Source organism: Acanthisitta chloris, unplaced genomic scaffold, assembly GCF_000695815.1.
Source record: "Acanthisitta chloris isolate BGI_N310 unplaced genomic scaffold, ASM69581v1 scaffold14765, whole genome shotgun sequence".
Taxonomy (NCBI): domain Eukaryota; kingdom Metazoa; phylum Chordata; class Aves; order Passeriformes; family Acanthisittidae; genus Acanthisitta; species Acanthisitta chloris.
In genome coordinates, this window is record NW_008672224.1 from 63992 (window position 1) to 81503 (window position 17512).

Consider the following 17512-nt stretch of genomic DNA (forward strand, 5'->3'; position numbering starts at 1 on the left):
GAAATCAAATAATGTAAATACACCCTAGAATGGACATTATCTTGCATAATTTTACATATATATATGTGTGTATATATAATTTTCTGAGGCCATTTCTCTTTAATATATATTCTGTTCTAATGGCACTAAACAGTTTGAATTCCCAACCTGCATACCAGTCTCCTGGAGTGCCTGGCACAGGAGTGTGGTGGTGAGCCTCTGCTGCATCAGTCCTGTGGCCTGAGTTTGGACACAAATCTGCCACCCTCCGCTCAGTCTTACAGCTTGCAAAGGGGTACCCAGATGTCTAACTTATTTTTGCCTTCTTCAATGACAGGCCATTGTCCCCAGGAGGATATCAGCTTTATTTAATCTGTGATCAGTACTGAATCTTTCAGATAGTGCGAAAGGGTTGGAGAAGGAGGTTTCATCCAAAAAATATTATTCAGAATAAAGCATCACAGACTGGTCGTTAACTGATTTCAACCCAGCTTTTACTATTTAACTCCTTTCTTCCCATGTTATGTTAATTATATTTGTGCGTTGTTAGAGGAGCAGAAAATAGACACTAATCATGGTCTTCCCCTGAAAAATCCCACATGAAACTTTCCTAAACAGACAATGAATGGACTTCAGGAAGAAACAAAGATATGCTGCAGCCTTGTCTGAAATCCTTGCTGCCTTCATTTGGATGACCAAAGTTTGGGAGAGAACCTTACTGCTAAGCTCCATCCCTCCCACACACCCTGCCTGCCTAGCACTACGCTTTCCCAGAGCCTGGCAGTGCCAATTGCAGTCCTGTGCTCACTCCTGGAATGTACCAATGAACACATTTGTCTCCTTCAGCAAAGTAAATAGTGTGCATTCCTGGTCCCAGGTTGAGTGGGATGGTTTCCTCGCTTTTCCACCTACTTTTCAGGTTCAGTTTCAGAATGATATTTAGGAGCATAACAGCCAATGCCTTCAGCATCATCCATGACATCCTCTGTTGGAGGTAACACTGATCTACCTGTTAACTAATCATAGAATCATAGAATTTTAGGGGTTGGAGTGGACCTTACAGATTACTTAGTCCCAACTCCCCCTGCCATGGGCAGGGACACCTCCCCACTAGACCAAGTTGCTCAAGGCCTCATCCAGCCTGGCCTTGAACACCACCACCACCCAACTAACATCAGGTGCAGGTCATATAGAGCCATTGTAATTCAACAATCTCTTGTTATTCATGAAATAAACAATAGTTAACTATAAAATGAATTTTCTGATATATTCAAGGTCCCCTAGGATAGGACTATTTTCTAGTTTAAGGGACAGAATCTGAAGTATATGGATGATTCGCCCACAACAAGGTAGGCAGTTCTGTAATAGCTGGTGAAAAATAGGTTTTTATAGGAATCAGACCAATAAAGATAATATTTTGAGGAAAGAATACAGATTGGAAGGAATGTGTGTCGTGGTTTAACCAATGTGAAAGAGCAAAATCTGGTTTAGGAGAAATTTGGATTAAGAGGGAATTGACATAGATATCACAGAAGTTATATGCCTGAGATTTCAGCTTTCAAGACTGTCAGTTTAGTACCTTTCAAAAATATCCACATAATTATACAGACAAACATTACCCCATATGGATCTATTTGCTCTAGACTGCATTAGAAACCATAGACTAAAATTTGCACTTATGTGTCCTTCTTCAGGATAAAAAACTACAAAAATTTGTGTATTACATGCCAAAAAATATATGCAAAAAACAGAATTGTAGAAATAGTTTCTGGAAGGGACCTATGGAGATCTCTAATCTAACTACCTGCTCTAAGATGAGACATCATCAATGTAAGATTAGGTCAGATGTGATTTTCTCTGGTTGAATATTTTTGAGGATGCAAAGTCCCTAAACTCTCTGGGAAACCCTTTCCAGTATTGCATTCATCACTAGTGAATAGATTTTTTTCCAAAATGATCCCTCCAGACAGTAATTTGTAGCCTCTGTCCCTTGTTATATTACATGGCACCACTTAGGAAAGTTTGTCTCCATTATGTCTGAAATTCTTCAAGTAATTTTAGGGTGCAATTAACTCACTCTTAGCCACTTCACCAAACTGAACAATCCCAGTTCCCTCAGTCTGTCTTGGTGGTTCAGGTGTGCCAGAACACAAATCATCTTACTTGCCCTTTGCTGGACCTGCTCTGTTTTCCCATGTATTAATAACTAGATAAGTGTTCTGGATTGTAAAGAAATTACTGATATGCTACTATTCGGTTTACCATATAATATAAGTAGTCAATCTTTCCACTGTCAGAATGGTGAATATCATTCAAGGTGATGCGCAAGGTGTCTCCAGGTGCCACAGATGTATGTGGGATGCTGATGCTGAGGTAGTTCAAGGATGTAGACTGGTATCTTTCAGCTATGGTACTGGCTTCAGGTGACTCCAGTTTTTCTTTCCCCTCTTCAGCCTTTACCTGTCAGGGAAGAAAAGGACAGAGTGAGTAAAGTGTCCCTCAGAAGACAGTATATTGTGACACCCTTAATTCACATCTTGCCAGGTTATTTAGAAAATGCTGGGAAATGAGATGTGCAATTGCTGAGACCTCATTAGTAGAACCTGGCATCAAAAAATGGGATTTTAGTTACTTTATTTTCTAACCTCATTTTGTCTCTTGCTGTATTTGCACTCGATATTTTTCAGCTTTACTTTCTTACTTTCTGAGTAAGAATCAATGGTTCAAAATCACAAAGTGATTTTGTACTCAGACAAGGTTTTTCCCATGTTTTATACTTTTTTACTTTTATATATAATTGAATCTCCTGAGTGTGCAGACATAGCATTGTTCAGAGCCTTTTCCTTGACCTTCTTCTCATCATTTTCTGTCACTTCTCATGGTGACATTCCTTACAGTCCCATTTCTTTCCTTCATGCCAGGAAAATGCACATCTGAACCACAAAAAAGCAACACTATAACCAACACATGTACTCCCAAGGCTTTGGTGTACAAGACTGTTCTTCACTTCAGTGAGATATCAGGCCCCTGGTTTCTCTAACATATGTTACAAAATCTGGACAAAGCTCTGCAGGTGGTGTAAGAAACCATGTTCCACCCTCGGTGCTAATTTAATGGAAACTGGTCATCTTCACAGTAATTTGTAATTGTCTTATGAGCTCTTCTCAGTGGTATACTTTTAAACATGGATGTTTGGGTTTTCTTTACCATTATTTCAAGCCTTTCAGCATCTTTGGGGATGTCAAATGTAAAGGGGGTTAGACCCTCTTTATTAGAAAGTGCAGTCTTCTTCATTGTGGGTTTCCCAGGCAAGGTGACAGTAGCTGTGACAGGTAGAGAGGCAGCAGGAGAGCCATCGACGAAAGTGACAGAAGCCTGTTGGAAAAAAATTGGCTTTGAGTTATTAAAGGAAATCCTGGGTTTAAAAAATGCCCACAAACAAGAGACAATTATTTTTATAAATGAGAAGAAATACAAAACTTTACACATTAGTGTTTAAAAGTTTGAGTTTTGAGAGAAGGGACTAACAATTGACTCAGTCTGGACTCCAGCTGAGGTAAAAATCTGTGAATGCATATTAAAAGCTGCCCCACTTAGCATTTCACTTAGCATCTATCTGGCCTAGGCTAATCCAAGAGATATTTGTCTTTAACTATTATAAGGTAAATTTATGACTTTAACTCTTCATAAAAATCAGTAGAAAAACTTGAAGGCATGAAGTTTAAATCTGCAAAAAAATAAATGTCTTCTTTTATGAAAGGCAATACCCTGTTTTAGTTTTCAGAATTTTAATGTGATACAGGAATAATTTGATACAATATTATTTTAACTCTTTGATATGGAAGTGAGGAAGAGTCTGGTGTGTTTTATAAAATCCTGTAGGACAACAGGGCACACTGACTTCCAGAGCATCAGGTTCCCTGCTCAGGCTCTGAGTATACAGAAACAAGACAAACCAGACACACAAACAGTAGCTCTGTGTTGGACCTATGCCTGAAGGTCTCTGTTCTACAGAGCTCCCACTGGACCAGATAAGGAACGAGGCCAGATATAAATGCATTGCTATATAGGCAAACTGATAAAGTCAGCTAAATACTACATACCACAACGGAGAATGGGGCTCCAGGCACAAAATACTTTTTGGTGTTCGACAGATCAACAGCATAAGGAGATTTCACAAACTTCACATTGCTGAGTTCATCTTCCCTCATCTCACCACCTGTTAATATAAAACAGTATATGTGTCTATGGGGGAAATAACTATGCACTTGCATATTACCACATCCTCCATCATTTCTATTTTCAAGATTAATTTCATTTTTAGCAGCATATATAAAGAAAATCAAAATATGATCCCTACACAAGAACTTCAGTCTTGAGGAGAGAAAGAATAAAAATTCCTCTCTAATGTATCAATCAGAACAAGGTACCTGCAAAGAAAGGCCACTGCCACAGGAACCACTGCAACCATGTACCTCCATTCCTGAGCTGAGGCTTTGTTCCTGGGAGAAGGCTCCATCAAGGTCCAACACAGATGTCACTCAGAATCAGTAAGGAACTTAGGACCTTAGATCTCTAATTTTTGGGAAGTTTTTTTCATTTTTGACTACTGGTGAGAGTTGATATTACCTAATGTCATCTTCGGCGTCTTGCAGCTCGGGCAACTGTTTTCCATCTAAGAATCTTCTATTTAAACCAATCATTCTTCTTGTTGACTTCTAGTTACACTACTACTTATAACTACATCTAAACAAATTAATTGCACAACTTGTTTGAAACTAAATGCATTTAGAGACATATTTCAATATCGTAATTTTTCACTTTGACCCTCAGAGGTGGAGAGGTATCACTAAAGCTCACCACATCTGCCCTGCCACGCATAATTACTACTAAGACCAGCAGGTACACAAGTGTGGAGGCAGCCAACCTGCAGCAGAAAGAGACAGCATGGTAGAGACCATGTCTCACCATGAGATCTTGTTCCTGTGGTGCTGGTATGGTAATGGGAGGTCTTCCAGCTCCTTTTCCCCTTGCCATAAATGTTGCAACAATAGGGCATTTTAGTACCTACAGTAGATTATACCACTTTGCACAGCTGCAATGCATTTGATTTAATTTTAGGATTCTAAGGAATCCTACTTAATGTGTAGGATTTTAAGGAATTCTTAGATTTCTTGTAATTCTAAGCTAAGTAGCTAGAGTCCTTCTCTAGCTATTGGGAACAGACACCTCTGGAGTGCATTTAACCCATCCATTCTCTATATTGGCTACCCAAAGTGCCTGAGCTCTGACTAGATACTTTACTTTCAGACGTGAAATATCAAGGGGATCAATCTCCCCATGAAGAACGAGAGGAATCTTGCCTATGCTGGAAAGGTCAGCTTTGTCACAGATTAAGCTTCAGAGGTTAACAGCAATTACCTGTCCTCTAGGAAAACAAAGGCAAACAGCCATTAGAAACTCTGGTTCAGTATGCTCCAAGCCCATGTCCCAGAATAACAGCAAGACCAAGCAATTTGGACTGTATTGTACTTGTGTATATGCCAAATACCAGTGTGATAAAACTGAGAAGACATGAGGCCGAGCAGGGCCAAGGCCAAACCTTCCTCTGCATCACACTGTGGCTGTGATACATATGCCTTACCTTTACCTGAGAGCTTTGCCAACTGAGGTACAAAGCAAGCTAAGATACCAAGTGCAACTAATAACTTTGTATGCAAGGAAGGAGTAGATGTGGCTATGGCACGTGATCCAACAAGATCTTACAGGGATCAGTTTATTTGCGTTCGTTCATGTGTCTGCTGCCACTTTGGAGGTGGTATCTCAGATATCTTCACAGGGCTATTTCATATTGCAAAAACACTACAGGAGTGTACTTACAGGACATCTGAGCACTTCTGGAGCTCCAGTGTAAGACCACACAGGACCACACTGGGCATTTAAAGTGGTACTGGACATTTGGGTACAGATAAATGAATCCCACCCAAGATGAAGTTTTTGCACAGAAAGGTGTCACATGAAAGAAACTGTCATGCACTATAGCATGAGAAAGCTTTGCAGGGAAGTTTGATCCTGTGGAAGAAGATTTCCCACATGAAGGATTACACTAGAGAAAGATCAGTATAAATATTACAGACTGTACCAGCTAAGCCATAATGTACTCACTTGCAGTTTCTACAGTGGTAACAGCAACATATAAATGAAACCCTTCCAGAGTGACAATGCTCGCTCTTAACTTATCTTCCAAGAGCGGAGTATTTAAAGTAACTCTTCCTTTTCCATTTCGAATCTAAACCAAGAATAATATCAAAGTGACAACCTTTTACTGGTTTGTTTCCATTGGAAATAAAATATGTTGCTTATATCATGCCTACAGTGTTACAGGGTTCTATATTTCCAGAATTTCTGACAATGTTCAGCTTACATAGGATAAATCAGAATATTTCCACTGAACTCCAGTACTTACTGACAGTTGTTGTTCCAGGCCTGGAATAAACATTTTGTTCTCATTTTCATCAATTATGCCAAATCGCACATAAGCAGCACCTTGAATCTCTTTCCCATAAGAGTGTCTTTAGAAGGAAGAAAAGTGGGGACATGGATCATTATCTTAATAAAAAGCAAGCATAAATCAGACTAATCATTTTATGGTGAAATAAAATTGGAATATTGGTAGGCATCTCATCTATAACTAGTAGCTTGAAAACAAAAATTAGTCCCACTCATAACTCAAACATGAAGACTTTTACTGATTTTTGTACAAGTGGTGATTTCAAGTGAGAAGATATATATGGAGTAAATCACACTGGCAGAATCACATGTGGAGAGATCATCTGACAAAATTTGCACAGGGTAATAAAACCTTTTTTTTTTTTTTTTATTTACAGATTAATTAAAACTGTAGTTGCACAGTGAGGTCTCATGCAACTCATCCCTTTCAGTGGAAGCAAGGGAGGTATCCAGTATATTTAGCTTGGATGAACAGGTAATTCCTTTGTATGAGACACCTCATGAGCAGCACATTTAAAATAAGGGACCAGAGAATCATTTCATGGACTGATATGAAGTATTTGGTATATCTGAAGACCTCTAGAGAGATTCTATCTGCTGATATTTTAATACCTGCATTAGGCAGAGTAGACACCCTCTACTCCACGTATCTGCTATGGATTTAGGAAGTATAGCATAAGGTTCTATTGTAAATAAAATATTTTCCAGATGATAGGTATCTGGCCAAAAGACCCCTGAACATTGCATACAGGTCATGGAGAGAGATGATAGGGCACGCTGTTGCACCTTGCTCCTTACTCAAGGAAACCCTGACAGATGACATCCTCCAGCAGCACAACATATGATGTTCTACATGAGACTTGTCATGGTCATGGCATTGTCTTTTGCTTGTGGAAATCCTGTGTCATCTCAGTTCTGTAATGGCTTATTTTTGTTTAGACAAAGTCTCTTTCAAATTGACCTGATCAGCAGCACTGATCTACACCAATGAAATCAATTAAGAGGCAGTTCTTATGAAAACAGCATAAAGTTCCAGAACTAATAACTGGGAAACAACAGTCAATATGCCAAGTAACTTCATTACACGCATGGCCAGTTCAGAGAAATAAGTGCAATTATCAGGAATTCCATATGCTGATTTTTATAGAAGTCAGGCAGGCCTGTATAGCACCACTAGGACCTTTTCCAATAGAGAAAAGAATGGTATCCAGTTATTCAACTCCAATTTTTCTTCTTAAATAATGATGATATTAATGAGCAGTGAAGTATATATGAAGTTCATAAACTCAAAATTGAGTGCTGCAGTAACATAGAGGAAACTTTAGAAAGGATTAAAATATTAAAGCCAGTGATCTGATACCACATCGTATCATAATAATAATCGTCATTAAAGCTAGTAATTATTCAATAGCTCCAAATAAAGAATTGGAGGTGATCAAGAGGAGATTAGAAGAGTTGAGTTATTTCAGCCAAGCAAAAACAGGGGAATACAGGGTTCTGTCTGCTCTCTCAAGGTTCGTAGGGCAAGGAAGGACTAGCACAGTTAAGGAAAACAGGCAGAAGTCCAATGGGGTATAAACTGGCCAGGGATCTATTCAGATTAGAAATAAAAGCTGATTGAACTAAGGGTGTGGAGGATCAGTCTTCCATTTGGATACAGTGCCAGGATCATTGTAGCCAATCCACTGACTACACCCAGTTTTGACCAAGTTAATTAAATTAGCCTTGGAGGCTGCAGCCAGCTGGTTCATGCTTGTTCCCAAAGAGTTTTCAGAAATAGTTTGGGGAATGCTGTATGGCTGAGGCCGAGCCTGTGCTGTGCACCAGCTGAGCCATGGGCAGTCAAGCTCTGAGGCTCAGGACCCTGTACTGGAACAGTTTAATTTACTGCCCAGGTGGCTCAAATAACTTCTCTGGTATGTTAAAATGAAGACAAAATTCCTAGTATATGAGGCTAACATTTGAGTATAATAATAATTTGTTTGCTGCTCTCAGCTTGTGGGGCTTTCCAACGTCAAACACAAGATGAAATACAAATGGTTGTGGTAGTGATGATGCGTTAGTCATGTGCACTTATATAGAATCATTATGGCAAAAGACCTTCAAGGTTAAGTCCAGCTGTTAACCCAGCACTGCCAAGTCCACCACTAAGCCATGTCCCTAAGTGCCAGACGTACACATCTTCTAAATACCTCCAGGGATGGGGACCCAGCCACTTCCCTGGACAGCCTGTTCCAATGCTTGACAGCCCTTTCAGTGAAGAAATTTTTCATAATATCCAAACTAAACCTTTTGTGGTGCAACTTGAGACCATTTCCTCTTGCCCTGGTATCAAGTTCTGATTTAGTCATTCTCCTAACAGGCAGCTTCTTACAATTTCCACTCCTATGAAACCTGAAAATTCAACATCCACAAGAAATCTTGATATATGTTGGTAAAGCCACTTCTAGAGAAGGGCAAATTTAGATCTGTCAGTGTGCAATCAAAAATGCCAGAGCCACACAGCACAAAATGCTTATTCAACCTACATTCAGTCTGATTCTTCAAAAATATTAAAAATATTTTGATGGGTTAAATTTTCATTGTCTGACTTCCTAAGTTACTCTGATGCCATTCTAATCTGGTAGGGGACCAGGTGTAATTTATTTTCCATTGAGCCCTGCCCCATGGTCTGGCCAGTCTGAGAGCTTTGTAGCCACATCTCATCCAGACCAGGTGTACTGGTGCAGCAGTGGACATGTCTGTAGTGATGGTCATGGAAACTCATCTGATCAATTGTATTTATTCACCTGGAAACATTTCTGCATAAAATCATTACTCTCAAATTAGCACTAGCCTATTACTTACAAACTTCATCAGGCTTTGAGAAAATTCCATACCAAACTTGAATCCATCTCTACTTGAATTACATTAAATAGCACATCTGAGGCTTTAAAACATTTCTAAATATTAAAAAATACAGTATAAATAAAACTGAGTTATCAGTTTGCCTGGAACCTTACCTAGCAACCTAGAGAAGAATCCTAAAACCCACCTTTTTGCTAGCAAACTAAAATATTCAGAAAATCTTGTTCCATCTTGATCACCATGACTTGGACCCAGGCAGCACTTTACAGTGATGTTTCAAGTTAGTAGTGGAAACAGAGAGTATATAAGATTAGTCAGATTCAAGTAAAGCCAGAAACTGGTTAACACCAAGAAAAAGGAAGATGCTGCAAAGTTCATGACCTGCTTATCTGCCTCCTAAAACAGCCTGGCTCTGAGCACACCTACTTTGCCTCGATATCAAACACAAAGCTTTCATTCCAGATGTGGTAGTATGGCTGAAGCGGGATGAGCTTAACTTCAAAAGATGGAAGTTCTGCATGAAAAAAGAAAGCAAAAGGTCATGACACGCAAGTTTCAAAAATACCTGAAACTCCTGGTCTGTGGCAACACCCACTGAGAGGATGCAGCTGCACTGAGAGGATGTTTTAAAAAAAGCAGTGCACAAGCAAATGTCCTGATCACCTTCCCTTATTCTGCTTTGCTTCACATAGTGAGGCAATTTTCAAGCACACAAAATTGATTTATTTACAATGAAAATAAGCCAGAAGGTAAACTCAACTGCTTATGGGCATGAAGTGCCCTGGCCTAGATCCAGTCTGAAGCAAACTCAGTCTGAGATGGGTTGTGTTGAAATGAGGTCTCCTGCATGCAGGTGTTTTCACCTTCCCTTATTCTGCTTTGCTTCACATAGTGAGGCAATTTTCAAGCACACAAAATTGATTTATTTACAATGAAAATAAGCCAGAAGGTAAACTCAACTGCTTATGGGCATGAAGTGCCCTGGCCTAGATCCAGTCTGAAGCAAACTCAGTCTGAGATGGGTTGTGTTGAAATGAGGTCTCCTGCATGCAGGTGTTTGGAGAGAATGTACTAGTCTCTGCTATTCTGTTACATCCACTAGCTAAGACAGAACGGGTTTTGCTAAACTGAGATTTTTATACAATCCTGAGCTTTTCTTTTGCTTTTAAGAAAAAAAACCACAACAAAACAACAAACCCATGCTAAGTTTTACGAGGCATAACTTCAGTGCAAATAAATCAAGCCATTTCTTATCCCAAATAATTGTCAAATTTCTACATTTTCTTTCCTACAGTGCCCTTATGTTCCACTAAAAAAAGCTTTGAGTATAAGAACACCTCCAATCAACTTCCAGACTGAATACTACGGAGAAAAAATAGACAGCTTTTTTTTCTTTCATTCTAGTCTTCACTGAAAACTTTAGGCAGAACTGGAAAAATTTTAAAATGGAGTTTATCTCATTTTTTTTCTGCAGTAGGAGAGTCCTTCCAATGTATTCTGAAAAAAATTTTAAAAGTGCTTACAAAGGTACTAAATTTTTCTAAAAATAGAGGGGTTTTCCTTCAAATGTCAGTGGAAGGCACACAAAACCAGAGTATCCCACCTGTGCATCAGGGACAGCAACGAGGCACTAAAACACCGAAACTTGTCCTTAATACCTAACTCCAGACATGCTCAATCAGTGCAGTATGTCTTTTAACACATAGAGATAACTTCACACATTTATGACACAAATTTAATACTCTCTTACCATATCTTTTTACTTCAAATTCAGCAGAAACATTAGACATTTCATGTTGATGAAACCAGGCTTTGATTTTCCAAGTTCCAGGCCTAAAGTTCAGATTCAGCATAAAATATTTAATTAGGATTCCTCTAACATTTTATCATGCCAATAGATCAGCTAGCACTAAAGCTAATATTTTCCTTGCTTTTTTCTCATCCCAAACTAATTTATTAATGGATTTCTTTTTTCTGGGAGAGGCCAGCAATATATTTCCAAATCTCCTAGGAAACACTCAAGAAGCATTTATGAGAACTTCAAGATAACATATTTACATAACCATGTGTAATGTACTACCTTTGAAAAGCCCTCAGAGAACTCACCATGTATTTCCTATAGGTTATCGTCACTGTGATATCAACATCAATCTAGCATGCAAGAACACACCGAATATAAAGCAAAAGCACAGATCTTTGAAATCAGAGGTAATTCATGACACTTGGCAAACTAAGGCCTTGCAGAAGTGCTCTCCTGAATGTAGCCATGTGTTTGAGCAGATATTTAACCAGTTTGTTAGACTGTTCCTTACCAGGATCAATGTTGCTAATTGCAGCATATTAACACAATTCTGGACTCATCTCTACAAGATGAGGTGCTTAAAGGTAAAAATATATTAGCCATAGGCTCAATCTCTGCCCCATGGTGAGAGAAAGACAACTTTGAAAGGTAATTCAAGCAATTCAGCAATTAAAAATCCTAAGTACTTCAACAGGTTTTAATGCACAAGGCACAGCAGTAACGTACTCAGCAATGTCAGGTATTTCAAAGTGTTCATTAAACACGGCGTTTATTTTCCACTCTGCCTTTTTAACCACCATTCCTTGCGAATTCTGTTGAGACAGAGAAAGCAAACATAAAATTATGCACCAGGTGTCAAAAAAGTTACATCCAAAAGCTATAGAAGTCCTATGGAATAGAAAATGCTTTGCTTACTTTCCTACTTTAATATTCATGTCATGTTTCCCTCCATGCTCCTGATATTGGCCAAAAATGATTAAACATATCTTGCTATGTGAATTCTGGAGAGGAGTCATAGCTATAGTTTTGCTCTTGGATCTTTTGTGCAAGTTTTTCATGGTTTCTGTGCTGAAGAAGCACTCATCAACAGTGTTTGTCCATACTTACTAGCACAGCAACTATAACCGTGTCATCCGTTGGTCTCATCACATTGTCCAGAATGAAGATCCTGTATTTTACTGTTTAACAGAAGAATAAATTTGTTCATATGTTTATTTCTGGACTTTCTAGATAGTAATTATTACAAGCTCTAAACTGAGTTACTGAATTTAGGATGAAACACTTTCTTTTATGAAAAGAAGTCTGAGAAATTTCCAAAAAGAATTGCATTCTTCCATAGGCTTTGCATCTTACATGACCAGATAACTTCTTGAAACAAATTCTGAAAAATATCCAGGCAGATTCACTCACTTCTGCAGACAAGGCCTGAAACCAAACTCAAGAAATTTTTTTACTTCCTTCTCTTCTTACATAATTAACTTTTTAACCAACAAAATAGTTGTGGTCTTAAAGAGCAAAGGACACTTATTGCTGGTGTTGCAAGCAGAAGCAATAACAGGGTTTGTTTTGGGTTTTTTTGGAGGTTTGTCCTGAATTTGTTTTCAAAAAAAAAAAATTAGTTTTTTGAACAAGTAACAGGGTTTGGTTTGGGTTTTTTTGGAGGTTTCTCCTGAATTTGTTTTAAAAAAAAAAAAATTAGTTTTTTGAACAAAAAAGAAGCAGATTTTGTCCAGCTCTTGATAGAATGACTTTTTTGCTCCAGTAGCATTTCCACACGGGTTGCTGTGCAGACCCTGCAGAAGCCCTGGCTGCAGTAGGTGAGTTTGAAATATAGACTGGCTGGTAAGCACAAAGATAGCTAGGGTTAAATGAGAAGGATATATATTAGGAAGGATCAAGCCAATATTACTTTTTCTAATCATGCCCTTTGTAACATCTATAGTCAACATCTGAAATGCAGCATTTGTATTTTAACCTTTGGAACTTGGTGTGTATATAGGCTTATCTGTCTGAATAAAAATGTAGCCCTTCTTGGAGGACAGGAGGATGCGAGTGCTCTGGACGGTCTGCGTATGAAGGTCCTTGCTTTCAGTGACCAGCAGAATGTATGGCAGATTAGCCTTCTTGAACATGTTCTGTTGCACAGTCCTTGGCTTGACCTGAAGAGGACAAGAGGGAAAACCCCACAGGGTCAGAGAAGGGCCTGGAAACTTTGGGGCACACAGCTGAGGCCCAAAAACAGTTGAAGTGCTTAAATAATATTATTAGCACTATTCAACAGAAGATTCTCAATTATATCTTTCTTACTGGGTGTTATATATTTCTTACTGTGAGAATATATCTTTTAAAGTAGAAATACTATCTAATCCCCCATTTTCTACCACAGAAATGCACATTCTTCTATCCAATGGCATTAACTCAAGCTCAGTGACTTTTCTTCAGTATCCATGCATGCTGAGTTCCAGTTAAGATGTAATTTGGTAGCTGTAGCAGCATCCTGTAATCCTTAACTTGCAAAAATCTTGGCTATGAGATTAGTGCTTTACTTCATGCAGGTTAATACAACGTTTCTAAACATCACCTCCAACAGGAGCCTCAGTCTTGCTGTATGCTGTTTTCCAACCAAATAGACCAAACAATTGCTACTGAACTAAATGTTGACAGACTTCAAAGAATTGTGCCAGAAGAAAATGATGCGATGCAGGATGTAGAAAAGAATTAGTCAGCTTCAAGGTTTGCAGAAACAATGCAGGCTTTGGCCTGAGAGGCTGTACATTTTTAAAAGGTTTCTCCTGTTTTGTAGAAAGGCCAGCAGTATGCCAAAGGCATGAATGCAGTCGTAGTTGATGTGATACAGAATAACAAACAGTGATAAAACAATTGAATATTTTAAAACTAAATTTCATTTATCATGTGACAAAATCTTAAGCTTGTTATTTGGACACAAATGACTACTCACAATCATCACTGAAATTAGATTAACCATTGTTTTTTTAGCTAGTTGGGCAAATAGAGTGCTGCTGTCACTGGAATTGGGGATTCATCATGCACCTCTAGGGATCAGTGTTGCCTCTGTTCCAACATATTCCCAGTACAGACTATGTGCTTTTTATCACCCAATTAGAATATTGACATCTCTATGACGGCAGACTCACCATTAGTTTTTTCATCTCTTGGTAATTGTTATTTTGGTTCAGGTTAAAGTTGATTCTCTCTGATAGGAGCTGATTTTTTGTCTCATCTTTGAAGTATGCAGTAACTTGCACAGGGCTCTGTGCTCCATGGACTTGAACTGTTATTGTCTCTTGCGTGCCCAAATGTACCACATTTGGGGCAGTAATGAGAAATCTAAAATAGGAGAGAAACAGATTGTCCAGTATGTTCAAAGAATGTTCAGTCAATGTGAAGTTTAGAGAAAAAAGCAAATAGATTCTCACAGAGCGGTTGAGCTTGGCACTTATGGAGATTGTCTAATTCGTTGCCCTTGTTAGTCAGAGTAGAGGTTAAAAGAAGACAGTTTCTGACTGATCCCCAAATCCTGAACTGTCACATTTAAGTCCTACAAAACATCCCTATACATAGGAGAGGAAAAAATCCTGCAATATGTCTTAGGGACTACCAATAAAATTTATAGCCTGGTTTAATTCAGAGAAAGTTCTAAAAACTTACATTTCTGAAACAAAATGAGGTCATGCATTGAAAGACAGTGAATACATATTCATAATACCCATTTATGCTACAAAGTCATGTATCTTCATGTACTAGCACCTACATTATGCAAGTTTATGCTTTAATATGCCAGGAAGTATCAATTTCCTATGTAACCATATGTATGGGGTTAGAAGTAGCTGATCTTCATTGCAATATTGATGAAATGCTGGAAATGAGAGAGCATGGGAGACCAGGGGATCACAGCCCTGGGAAGGGCTGAGTTGGAGGCTAAACTGGTTGGGATTTATCAGTTTTCTCTTTAGTACTTTCCTTTATTCTTAACTCTGCTCTGGTGCTTCTTAGCAATTAATTTCATGACCTTGAAAATGTAGATCATTATCCTTGCTGACATTTGTTTCGAGTATCTTTTACACACAAAAAATCAGGGCACATGCACAAAGTACAGTTCTGAGTTCAAGAAAGATGCTTTTGGAAAATGAATATTCTGCAGGAGACTTCTCAAATGAAAGGCTATTATCAGAATGGGTTGGCTAAACCTTCTCTTTTTTACTTTAAAAAAAAGTTTCTTCTCTCTTAAATGTATATAATGAAAGCTGGGGTATAGAAATCAGGAAATAAAACTGATATTTAATTTCAATTGCTCAGAGTCCATTGGCTCTAGCAAAAGATGACACAAGGCTTGACTCCACATATGGAAAACAGAGAGTAATGGTCACTCTCTGCCATAGTCTACAGAAATTTAAAGTTTTTTTTTTTAAAGTTTACCTGTGCAATAGTTCAGAGAGACATGGTTGCTAGCCTACACTTCCCATGATCTTAGCTAGCCAGAATTGAGCCAGATGTGGTCTCGAAAGCATCATATTTTTCTACTATAATGTTCAGTTTCATACACCTGATAAATTTAGCACCTTGTGTTTCCCACATCCCATTACCTCAGAAAAAAACCCTCAGTCCGTCCCTCTTTCCACTCAGATGCTTTTCACAGATGACAAAGACTGTACTTTACTGATGAAGTATGCCTCAAGAGGTACCCTGTACCCCAATATCAAATTTCTATGGGGCTGCAGTTTTCATGCTGATGTGGTCACTGGAGGTCAACACCAGGCTGCAGGCAGGAGTCTGCACCTGCATAAAACTTCATCAGTAAAGAAATAAGTATTTGTGGCTGGAGATAACCTCAAAGGTTATGGAAGGGGAAGAGGGTTTGAACTCATTGCCCAAGTATATCATCAAAGCTCTCCTCTGGCTATGATAAGTACCTGAACACATTTGATACAGGTGGGAACAAAGCAAGAGTCTCTCCTCCTGTACCTCTGCCCTCAGGATAAAGGTCAATTTGAAGAACCTTTAACATGCTTCACAGGTTTTCTCAAAGAGTTACACCTATTTCCCAAACTCAGGAATTTGTTCAACTTGAAGAACCAGTATCGGCACATGTAGATTTCCACTAAAACAAGAAAATTACTGAAGCTCTCCCAAAAAATAAAACCTTTGCTTTCTGCAGTGTATAAATCAATTACAGCTATTTTTTCCTAAGATTTTTCAATGTGGTAAATGTCATAAGCCAACGATGAAAAAGCAGTGATAACAAAATGAACACCATGCTTTAGTAGGACATTTTTTAATTATTTGTTACTGAGTGGCAATTTCTTCCCTTAAAAGTGCCTAAAAGGGCAGATTTAAGCTTTTTACGTCTTACCTATTTAGGATTACACAAATTTTCAGTTGTATAAGAAACAGGCTTTGTTGATTCGTTATCAGAGAGGGAGAATATTTCCTACTTTCTCTTTCAAATGATTTTCTAGGATTTAAGAACTAATAATAAAATGTACTTACGATGGTGCTTGCTGTGTACTGGACAGCAGCAAACAAAAGCTCATCAGCAATACCAGCCTTTCCATTGGAAAACTCTACAACATCTGCAAAACAGAAATACCAAAAAGCCACCATCAATCTAGGTGCAGGCTGTAAGAAATGGGCTGATGGCACATTGCAGCAAAGAACATTACCTATCCTGGTTATTTATTAATAACTTGCAAAACTGTACAACCAATAATAATGGACATGCTGGTGATGTACACATTAATACCCCGGGGAGAGAAATTCTGGACTAAACCACAATTTTATGTTTGATTATTCATCCACTCTCTTCCCAGCTTCAATATTTTCACATGATAGCAACTAAAAGTCATGTGCAGAGAAAGGTTTTCACAAATACTGCAAAGGCATCCCAGAATCAAATAGGACACTTTGGCTAAAAGAGTGGCTCTAAAGCGTTTCTAAATGGGGACAAATGCAAGTGAAGAGTCCTTCTCTGTGCCCCAGGCATCTCTGTGGTCCAACAAAGGTGAGAGAAAGCTCTTTGTAGTTTAGGTAACACCAAAGAAACTACACTGGAAATCTACTGGTACAACTCAGTCTCAATCTGTAGTACTTGAAAGCATTCATCTGCTTTAACTTCACTGGAAATAAAATTGATGTCTCTGTCTGAGCTACTCCGCCCAATTTTCCTTTACAGTCAAGGCAGAGGGTTTTTCCAGAGGGTAATCAGCCTAATCTTAGCATAAACATGTAAGACAACTCATCAGTTTAAGGCATTCCAGTCTGCAGGAGAGACACATAATGTCTTAAAAGGTAAATGGAAAAAACACAGTGTCTGAGGAATAATCCTTTGTACAGGAACAAGTTTTGATTAAAGGCAAA

At 38.5% G+C, this 17512-nt stretch overlaps 1 protein-coding gene across 1 annotated transcript in view; it reads right to left on the minus strand.

Annotated features, from left to right (window-relative positions):
* The window catches only part of LOC103801998 (complement C4-like), a 47127-nt gene extending 30362 nt beyond the window's left edge, over positions 1-16765 (minus strand). Inside the window, exons 1-12 of the mRNA XM_009074436.1 lie at positions 16646-16765; positions 14293-14485; positions 13113-13296; positions 12245-12315; positions 11864-11949; positions 11087-11169; positions 9763-9850; positions 6446-6551; positions 6145-6268; positions 4083-4198; positions 3187-3354; positions 2242-2439 (exon numbers count right to left, since the gene is read on the minus strand). Coding sequence (XP_009072684.1) covers positions 2242-2439; positions 3187-3354; positions 4083-4198; positions 6145-6268; positions 6446-6551; positions 9763-9850; positions 11087-11169; positions 11864-11949; positions 12245-12315; positions 13113-13296; positions 14293-14485; positions 16646-16710 — 1482 coding nt within the window. The 5' untranslated portion in view covers positions 16711-16765. The remainder of the gene's footprint in view (positions 1-2241; positions 2440-3186; positions 3355-4082; positions 4199-6144; positions 6269-6445; positions 6552-9762; positions 9851-11086; positions 11170-11863; positions 11950-12244; positions 12316-13112; positions 13297-14292; positions 14486-16645) is intronic.
* Between the last annotated feature and the right edge of the window lie 747 nt (positions 16766-17512).